The 10,197-nt window shown below is 50.6% G+C and overlaps 1 protein-coding gene across 3 annotated transcripts; it reads left to right on the plus strand.

Annotated features, from left to right (window-relative positions):
* Positions 1-410: 410 nt before the first annotated feature.
* Angptl4 (angiopoietin like 4) lies at positions 411-8,794 on the plus strand. 3 transcript variants are annotated; one of them, XM_027418029.2, is made up of 9 exons: positions 425-545; positions 939-1,047; positions 1,521-2,769; positions 2,939-3,049; positions 3,160-3,277; positions 5,226-5,339; positions 6,512-6,607; positions 6,696-6,977; positions 8,125-8,794. In XM_027418029.2, the coding sequence occupies exons 3-9, from the start codon at positions 2,437-2,439 to the stop codon at positions 8,304-8,306; spliced, it is 1,236 nt and encodes a 411-aa protein (XP_027273830.1). In that variant the 5' UTR covers positions 425-545; positions 939-1,047; positions 1,521-2,436; the 3' UTR covers positions 8,307-8,794. The 3 variants fall into 3 exon arrangements, with proteins under 3 accessions (XP_035301546.1, XP_027273830.1, XP_035301547.1); XM_035445655.1 differs by lacking the exon at positions 939-1,047 and having other exon boundaries at positions 411-545; XM_035445656.1 differs by lacking the exons at positions 425-545; positions 939-1,047 and having other exon boundaries at positions 1,230-2,769.
* The last annotated feature ends 1,403 nt before the right edge of the window (positions 8,795-10,197 follow it).

Consider the following 10,197-nt stretch of genomic DNA (forward strand, 5'->3'; position numbering starts at 1 on the left):
GCCCCAATTTTGCTTCTGGAGACAGGTTCTCCTCCTGTAGCTCAAGCAGACTTTGAAATCCTGACCCTCTTGCTACTATCCTCTAAGTGCTGACAGACGTGCACCACCACACCCAGCTTGGTGATTTTTCTCTTTATGGAATAGCTACGTCTTGCACCCAGAGGATGTCTGGAGTGGACAGATGGTGGACATGTGAATTCATTCCTTGCTGAGGGTTTCCTGCCTGTTCTTCCTGTCTGCCTGTCACTGCTGCTGCGATCAGTCACCCTGGCAAACGGCCCAGCTGGTCAAGTGTACAAGTGACTGCATGTCATCAGCCTTGGGGCATGCAGTTTCAGATTCCAGAAGTTTGCTGCTGGCTCCCTGCCCTGCTGACTCAACTTGGGTTTTTTTTTCAGTCAGTCTGCCCTAAGGGTCTTCCTGGCAGGCAGGTTTTCTGTGCCAGGCTCCTCTTCCTAGCAGGCTAGAGGGGAACTAGCAGGGAAGGGGACGCCCAAGCAAACCTCTTGAATGAAAACTTAGCCATGCAGCATAAACAGGGAAAGGTATCAGCCTCAACCAGGTCCTCCTTTGTCTCAACCTTGTCCCCCTCACCCTTGCTCCGTGCTAGGGTTTATCCACAAACTAAGGAACTTGGTGCAGGGTCTAGGCTGTGGGGAACGAGTGCATGAATGGTTGGGTGTGGAAGGGAAGTCTTTATTTGACGTTACCCAAGTTGCTTGCTTTTTACATTTTTTAACATTATGTAATTGTAAGAATCCAACAAGGTCAGAGTCATGATCATGTCTCCTGGAGTTCACATTTCAGGTGGTTGTGAGCTGTCAGACTTGGGTCCTCTGCAAGAGCTGGACGTGGTCTTAATTGCTAAGGCAACTCTCTGGCTCCTCCTTGCTTTTTGTTTTGTTTTGTTTTTTATTTTGTTGTTGTTTTGTGACAAGGTTCTCCTGGCTGGCCTAGAACTTCAAGCCATCTTGTGAAGACCAGGCTAACCTCAAGCTCACAGAGCTCCCTCCAACTGCTTCCGTTTCTAGGGTGTTGAGATTAAAAGTAAGTGCCACTGTGAAATGTTTTTCTGTTTTGTTTTGTTTTGTTTTTTGAAACAAGGTCTTGCGTTGGTGGCACACACCTTTAATCCCAGCACTTGGGAGGCAGAGGCAGGATCTCTGTAAATTCGAGGTCAGCCTGGTCTACAGAGTGAGTTCCAGGATAGACTCCAAAGTTATAGAGAAACCCTGTCTCGAATAACAAAAAACAAAAAAGAAAGAAAGAAACAAGGTCTTGCTGTTTCAGCCTTGATTGGTCTGGAATTTACTGAGCAGGCTAGCTCCTAGCTTGCACTATTTTCCCGACTCTGTCTCCTGAGTGCTGGGATTACAGATGAGTGCCACCGGTTTTGTTGTTACTGTTGTTGTTTGGAGACCTGGTTCAAAGTAGCCCAGACCCTTCAGCTCCATGCCCCAGACCCATGCCTCAGAGCTGGGATGACAGGAGTGGCCTCAAGCACCGTTCCTTTAATGCAGGTAAATTCCAGAAGACCCCTGGCGTTGGTGGGCAGCCAACAGGAAGAGGCCTAGAGTTGTAATCTGTATGATGCATATAAAAGTCCCAGCAATTACAGCACTGACAATTTGACCATTAAGAGAAGACTAATTGAACAAGTGACCCTCACAAAGACGTCTGCAATGACGAATCCTTGAACCGGAAGGAGCGTGGGAGGACAGAAAGGTCTCTGGTGGAAGAGAGAGTTGGGGGGCAGGGGTTCCAGCCTGGTCTGGAGATTGAAGATCTCAGAAAGCCTCCAAGCAAGGTTCTGTAACGCCTGCCACTTGCCATCTGAACTCGGCTGACCAGGGAGAAACCTTTCTGCCACGTAACTCTGCTCCACTCCGCTTCTGACTTGGGAAGGGGTCAGTCAAGAAAGCATCCATGTCCTTATTGACCTACACGCCCTTTCCTCCACTGATCCGGGCAGGGAGCGGGATGCGGGGCTAGGGCTGGGAATTTCCGGGCTTAAGAGAGGACTATGCAGTGCAGGGACAGTCACGTCCCTCTTGGGGTCGCGGGGGAAGGCCAAGCAGGCATCTCCAAGGATTCTTCACTCCAACACGCACGCAGGCACATATATGCTCGCACACGCACAAACACCTCGTAACTACCAGGCCTGCGGCACCCAGCACCCCGACACTTGGCCGCTCGCCCCGCCCTCGGCACTCCCCGGGCCCCGCCTCCGAGGCTCTCCCTCCCACTCTCACACTGCTTTATAAAATGGGGCGTTGGGTGCAACCGGGAAAAGCTGTTCGGCTGGGAACTCCAGGCCTTCTCTTCTTCATCGGAGCAAGTCTAAGCCGGCAGCCACAGAACTCCAGCTAGTGAGTCTCGAACCCCTGCATTCCTGAGTCCTAGCGTCGCCGCACCCAAGACCACCCCCCGGGAATCATGCGCTGCGCTCCGACCGCAAGCGCAGCCCTGGTGCTGTGTGCAGCTACCGCTGGGCTGCTGAGCGTGCAGGGCCGCCCTGCACAACCCGAGCCGCCGCGCTTCGCGTCCTGGGACGAGATGAACTTGCTGGCTCATGGACTGCTGCAACTGGGCCACGGGCTGCGCGAACATGTGGAGCGCACCCGTGGGCAGCTAGGCGCACTGGAACGCCGCTTGGCTGCGTGCGGTAATGCTTGTCAGGGACTCCAGGGCAAAGATGTACCTTCCAAAGACCCAGAAGGCAGAGTCCCTGACAGCGAGGCGGCTCCTGAGACTCTGCAGAGTTTGCAGGTAGGCGCACCCATTCCTTTTGGGTCCCCTACAGATGTGCATTTGTGTGCACAGGACCGGGGCGGGGAGGGGCCTCAAAGAACCAACAAGTAAAAGGATGGAAGGGAAGGTGAGTAAGGGGAGGTTGCAGACATAAAGCCAGGTCTTCACCAGTCTTGCCTGTCTCCAGACACAGCTCAAGGCTCAGAACAGCAAGATCCAGCAACTGTTTCAGAAGGTGGCCCAGCAGCAGAAACACCTAGCGAAGCAGAATCTGAGAATACAAAATCTTCAAAGCCAGGTACTCACCCCCGGGCTTGGCCCAAGCCGGAGACAGGGAAGATGAAATGGGACCAGTAGAATGTGGCTAACAGCAAGAGACCTGACTACCCCTTTCCTGTCCTGTCTCAGATTGACCTCCTGGCCCCCACACACCTAGACAATGCGGTGGCCAAGACATCGAGAGGAAAGAGGCTTCCCAAGATGACCCAGCTCAATGGCCTGACTCCCAATGCCACCGGCTTGCACAGTGAGTGTCTCTGGGCTTTGATGTCATCCCACAACTGTCAAACCCTCTACCTGCCATTCCCACTCTTACCCTCTTGTCTGGTTCACATTAATAAGAAAGGAAGAGATGCAACTTGAATGCCTATGGGCTCACTAAGCCCTGTCAAGGGGTTTAGATGTACCACCCTCCCCAATTCAGATCCTGCTTGGCCAGGCCACCCCACCCTTCTTTCCCAGCAAGACTCTCCCCAAAATCTTATTAGCCACTAACCAGAACAAGTGGAGGGAGACAGACTGTAAGGAGCTGAAGTTTCAGGGGTGCTTGGAGATGGTGGTGTAGCTTAGGGACATCATCCTAAAGGGCCCAAATGTGTGTGTGTGTGTGTGTGTGTGTGTGTGTGTGTGTGTGTGTGTGTGTTGTGTTTCCAGGGAACACCAGGGTAAGGACACGTCCCACCCCAGCTCCCAGAGGAGATACATAGTCTTCCATCTTACAAATCCTTTGTACCTCTTCTGGCCTCCATCCAATCACATACACACATATACCCTGCAGTTTTTGTAATCACAATTTCTAGGTCCTATACTGTGCATGTCCAATACTTAGTTTCCAATTGCTGGGGGGGGGGGATGCTCCCAGTTCCAATCCTGAGTTCACAGCCATTCTCTCACCCTGCTTGACATATGTGGCTGTCCACAGCCAACTGGGTGAAAGTTTGGATATCCCCCTTCACACCCTAGGGCTAGTTGCTGGCTTCCGGCTAGATAGCCTTTAGACTTGTTCCCTTCCCTGGCTTTTACCCAGACATGTACCTGGCATCGTGAGAGTCATGGGAGAGCTTTCCAGGGTCAGCAGGCATGGGTTCTGGCTGGGTGATGGAGTGGGAGAGAAAAGCAGAAGGGGTGGTTTTGTGGGTTTGGGACTCCAAGACTCAGCCTAGCCAAGTAGGGGAAAGTTCAGAGCTGGAAAGACAAACAGCTGGCCCTTAATGGAGACCACATGGATGGCTTGGCAATGTGCCTGTCCCCATTGGATGAGAGGAAAGCAGGGGAAAGGGAGCTGCCCAAGAGATTGGAAAGTGGCCTTCCCATCTTTCTGGGCCTGCCCCCACTCCTGGCAGTGTGGCCTGTGCTAGCTTGGCAGAGAATTCCCTCATGCCCCTCCTCCCAGTGACCTTTCTCCTACTTTCCCTGGCTGGGCTGGGGGCGGTTCTTCCTGAGTTTAGAGGCTTTGTCAAGGCCAAGTTCCTTCTCTCCTCCTCTCTTCATTCCTTCTCTCTTCATCTCTGCCCCACTTCTCATAGCAGAGACAGTCATATGCCACCGCACCCCCTAGCCTCAGTGCCCCCCTGTCTCATCTACGCACTGTCAGCATCTCCTACTAACTAAACCCTTTTGCTCAGTCAGCTCTGCTCTTGCCTTACTCCCATCAGTTATTTTAAGTCGTTATTGAAACACACTGGCTGTGGATTCAGGTTCCTACTATAGACAAAGTTCCTCCTTGTCCCTAACCTTAGGAGACCCCTATTCAATGAGAGGAGTAGGGACACACTAACCAGATGACATCTCCCCAGTGGGCAGATGTCTGTGTTCACTTTGGGGAGTCTAAGTGGGTTTGAGAAAGTGGAAGCATCCTTTTAGATGCTCAGACCTGGAGAAAGGAAAAGGAAAAGGGAATCCCTGGCATCAGGACCATGTGCCAAATCCCAATGGCAGGAAAGTGTGATACAAGGAAGAAAGGCTTCGTGACCAGAAAGAGTGGACAAGCAGTGTGAGAAGAGGGAGGATTGGCCAAGGGGCTGGTCCTCAGTGTGCCTTGTAGACCATACTGGAGAATGCAACAAGGAGCCAGGAACAAGTTCAGGCGGATGGCCCTGGGCACATCCCCTACCACCCAGCCCTCATGCACACCTGTCTCCTGGAATCTCTGGGGGCATCTCTCCTGCTTCAGTCACACCTTTGTCTACTTTCAGGACCTCCCAGAGACTGCCAGGAACTCTTCCAAGAAGGGGAGCGGCACAGTGGACTTTTCCAGATCCAGCCTCAGGGATCCGCTCCATTTTTGGTCAACTGTGAGATGACATCAGGTAGGATGTGCTGACCTACCAAACAGCCTACTTGTCACGCACAGCCTTGGTGTCATGACATCCAGCTATGTGTAACTCAGTGATTAAAGCACTGGGTCCCTTCCACAGCAAACACACACACACACACACACACACACACACACACACACACACACTATATGCAGCCTGTAGGGTGTAGCCTGAAGTCTATATTTTAGGATGAATATATATATATATATATATATATATATATGCGTCTCTCAAGTTCAGTGATGGTTTTCTGTGGTTAAGGTCTGCAGTCTTTCAGGCCTAGTGATCTACAGAGTGAGCTCAAGGCCAGCCTGGGTGACTTAGTATAACTAATAGTGTCACAAAATAATGAAATACAAATGAGCTGGGGTCATAGCTCAGTGGGAGAATGCTTACCTAAGATGTTCAAGACCCTAAATTCAGTCCCCAGAACCACAGCTGGATATGGTCATGCCTGTCTGCTATTTATAATTCCAATACTTGGGAGGTTGAGGCAGGAGGATTGTTGAAAGTTGAGGACAGCCTTGTCTCAATTAAATAAACATGGGCTGGAACTATATCTCAGCTGGTAAAGTGCTTCCCTGGAATGTTTGAAGCCATGGGTCTCACCTCCAACACTGTATAAACTGGGCATGGTAGTAAAAGTCTGCCATCCCAACACTTGGGAGCTGGAAGCAGAAGAGTTAGGATTTTGAGATCATCCATGGTTATGTAGTGAGTTCAAGGACAGCTTGGGCTATAGGAAAAGTTCAAGGTCATCCTTGCCTACAAAAGCATGGTCTAGGACTGGAGAGATGGCTCAGGGGTTAAGAGCACTACTTGCTCTTCCAGAGGTCCTGAGTTCAATTCCCGGCAACCACATGGTAGCTCACAACCAACTGTAATGAAATCTGGTGCCTTCTCCTGGCCTGCAGGGACACGTGCAGGCAGAACACTGTATAAGGTAGAGAGGTAGAAACTATTTCAATAATTAACAAAATACATCTGCAACTGGTTCCTGCAAGTTCTTGGGACAGAAATCTATCTGATCCCACCCTGTGAGAGAGAAGTGATGAGTGTGTTGCTCTTCCTGGGGTTGTGTGGGAGCAGGCTTGGGAACTGGGTAGGACTGCCAGCTGCCCTGTGAAGAGGGACTTGTGGTGATGATTTGTCTTCCTGGGCAGATGGAGGTTGGACAGTGATTCAGAGACGCCTAAACGGCTCTGTGGACTTCAATCAGTCCTGGGAAGCATACAAGGATGGCTTCGGAGATCCCCAAGGTCAGTGCTTCTCAGGAGGCCATAATCGGGGAAGGAGGAAGCGGAGAGGAGCCGGGCCCGCCTTATGGGATGACTTCTCTTGATGCAGGCGAGTTCTGGCTGGGCCTGGAGAAGATGCACAGCATCACGGGAGACCGAGGCAGCCAGCTGGCTGTGCAGCTCCAGGACTGGGATGGCAATGCCAAATTGCTCCAGTTTCCCATCCACCTGGGGGGCGAGGACACAGCATACAGCCTGCAGCTCACAGAGCCCACAGCCAGTGAGCTGGGTGCCACCAATGTCTCCCCCAGTGGCCTTTCCTTGCCCTTTTCTACCTGGGACCAGGACCACGACCTCCGAGGGGACCTCAACTGTGCCAAGAGTCTCTCTGGTAAGCAGGTTTTACTCCCACTGTAGCCCACATTCAGCCCCAAAGTGCATCCATGCCCTGCCCCCCTTTTCTCCTTGCCTGCTGTGTGCCCTCGGTCCAGGCATTGAATTAACCTCTTCTGTTTTCAGTTTTCCTGTCTTTTAAGTGGTCACAATCATGGTACCCACTTCATAGGGTTGTTTTGAAAATTCAATGAGAACAGTTGCAGGGGGCTAGCTGGCGTTGGGAAAAGCCAAGACAAACCTTTGTCTTGTTCTTTTTGAAATCTGAGGTACAGGATCTTGTACACATTAGCCAAGCATTCTGCCACCGAGCTATACCCCAGCCCCTGCTGTTCCTGTTTTAGTTGTCTGACACAGGGTCTCATATAGCTCTGGCTGGCCTTGAACTTGTTGTATAGCCAAAGGTGACCTTAAAGGGTCAGCCTCTAACTCCCGAGTGCTGGGGTAGCTAGCATGTGCCAACATGTTCCTTCCTGTGGTGCTGGAGATCATGCATGTTGGGCAAGCACTGTAACAACTGAGCTATAGCAACAGCCCCTCCTTGTGTTTCAGTTATACAGACAGGATCAAACTATGTGAAGCAGGGTAGCCTCAAACTTCCTGTCACCCTGCCTCAGCCTCCTGAGTGTTGTGATTACAATGTTGCACCAGCAATCCCTGCTGTACAGTGTAGCCCAGTTGGTAGAGAGCATATCTAGCATGAAGGCCTAAGTTCCATCCCCAACACCATATAAACCATGCAGGGTGGCACACAGTGGTAATTGCAGCACTCAGGAAGTGGAGGCAGGAGGAGCAGAAGTTTAAGGTTATCGTTGGCTACATTAGAGAGTTTGAGGCTAGCCTGACTACGGGCTTGTGAATTGGCTCAGCCAGGAAAGGTGTTTGCTTCCAGGCCTGGTGACTTAAGTTTGATCTCCGAGACCTACATGGTGGAAGGAGAGAACCGACTCCCACAAGTTGTCCTCTGACCCTCGCGCCACTGTGGCACGTGAACACCCACACACATATACTCAGGCACACAAAATAAATGCAATCAATTCTAAAGGTGTAAAATCCAAAGTTCACCCTGTTGCCAATTATATCCTCTCTCGGTATGGAAACAGGAGACCTTGACCATACATGTCTTCTGTTCTCTAACCCTGTAGGTGGCTGGTGGTTCGGCACCTGCAGCCACTCCAACCTCAATGGACAGTATTTCCACTCCATACCACGGCAACGGCAGCAACGTAAAAAGGGCATCTTCTGGAAAACGTGGAAGGGCCGCTATTACCCACTTCAGGCTACCACCCTGCTGATCCAGCCCATGGAGGCTACAGCAGCCTCTTAGCCTCCTCTCTGGAGTCTGGTCCCAGACTGAAGAGGACAGTGACTTTGGTTGTGGCCTTATGATAGGGTCACTCTCTGCTGAGGACAGGAGCTCCAAGTGGGGTTACCTGGAGTCTCGTGGACAGAGAAGAAGCCCATTACTGGAGCAACTGGAGGACCCCTTTTCTGTGTTGGGGGTCTGCAGATATTGTCTGGACTATTCAGAACAACAAGAAACAAATGGCCCAGACCCGGGAAGCATGAGCTCAAGGGGCATTGAGTCTCACTTCTTGCCTGTCAGAGAAGTCGGGAATGCAGAGGGACCACTCAGGTCAAACTTGCTGGGCCCTTAATGGTGGACTCAGTCATATTGACTGGCTGGGAGACAGGGTTCCCAGGAGCCCTGGATACACTCATGGTGCTGTTGTGGGTGCTGTGGATGAATGGGTGCCAACTGTGGTTACCGGGCACAGCTCACAGCATTCTTGGAATAAAAACAACCTCAGAACACTTTGTTCTCTGTTGTTTCATTTGATTTTTAAAGCGAACAGTTTTCAAAGTTGGCGTAAACATGTTTCTTGGGTGGAGACTGTATTCCCAGATCTCATAAGGACAGGACGGGTTTGTTGTTGCTTCCACCTCATTCAGTTTCCTTCTTTCAGTGCTTCATGATGTGGGTCTCTCTTATTTTTATTTCAAAATCTCAAAGTGGGGCTGAGGAAATGGCTCAGTGACTAGGAACACTTGTTCTTACAGAGGACCTGGGTTTGAGTCCCAGCACCTATGTGGCAGCTAACAACTATCTGTAACTTTAGTTCCAGGGATTCAGAGCCTCTTCTGACCTCTACAGGCTCCTGCACATATATGATATACAGGCTTACACTCAGGCACATACATAAAAAATATTTTTAAAAAATCAGCTGGAGAGATGGTTTAGTGGTCAAGACACTTGCTGCCTAACCCTGATGACTGAGTTGAAGCCACCAAACTTACACAAAGGTGGAAGGACAGAATGGATTCCACAAAGTTGTCATTTGACCACCACATGCAAGCCATGCCACATGGGCTGACACACAGACGTCATACACACAGTAATAATGCAGTTTTTTTATTTTTAAAAACTAAAAATCCTAAAACATATACTGTTCAATCATTAGGGAAGCCGGTGATAGAGAAATTAAAGCCCCTTTCTGATAGCATCAGAAGGGGCACACACATATCCCCAGCACCTGAGAGGTGGGGACAGGAGCATTGCCAAGTTCTAAGCCAGACTAAGCAACATAAGACTGGATCACAAAGGGAGAGGATACTGGGGATGCAGTCCAATTAGTCATACCTGGCATGCACAGGCCCTGGCTTCCATCCCCAGCACCGCTGCATAAATAGGGCATAGTGGTAGGTAACTTTTAACGCCAGTCTTTGGGAGGTGGAGTCATGAGGATTAGAACTTTGAGGTAACCTGAGAGTACTGGCTGGTTTTATGTGTCAACCTGATATGAGCCATAGTCATCAGAGAGGAAGGAGTCTCGGTTAAGGAAATGCCTCCGTGAGATCCAGCTGCAAGGCATGTTCTTAATTAGTGATCAATGGAGTAGGGCCCAGCCCATTATGAGTGGTGCCATCCCTGGGCATGTGGTCCTGGGTTCTATAAGAAAGCAGGCTGGGCAAGCCAGGGAAACAAGCCAACAAGTAGCATCCTCCATGGCCTCTGCATCAATCTGCCTCCAGGTTCCTGTCCTGTTTGAGTTCCTGTCCTGACCTCCTTTCATGATAAAAAGCAGCACGGAAGTGTAAGCCAAATAAACCCTTTCCTCCCCAACTTGCTTTTTGGTCATGGCGTTTCATAGCAGCTATAGAAACCTTAACTAAGACACTGGCTACAAGAAAGAAAAGGAAGAGAGATAGGCAAAATG

Source organism: Cricetulus griseus, chromosome 5, assembly GCF_003668045.3.
Source record: "Cricetulus griseus strain 17A/GY chromosome 5, alternate assembly CriGri-PICRH-1.0, whole genome shotgun sequence".
In the NCBI taxonomy this organism is placed as follows: Eukaryota; Metazoa; Chordata; class Mammalia; order Rodentia; family Cricetidae; genus Cricetulus; species Cricetulus griseus.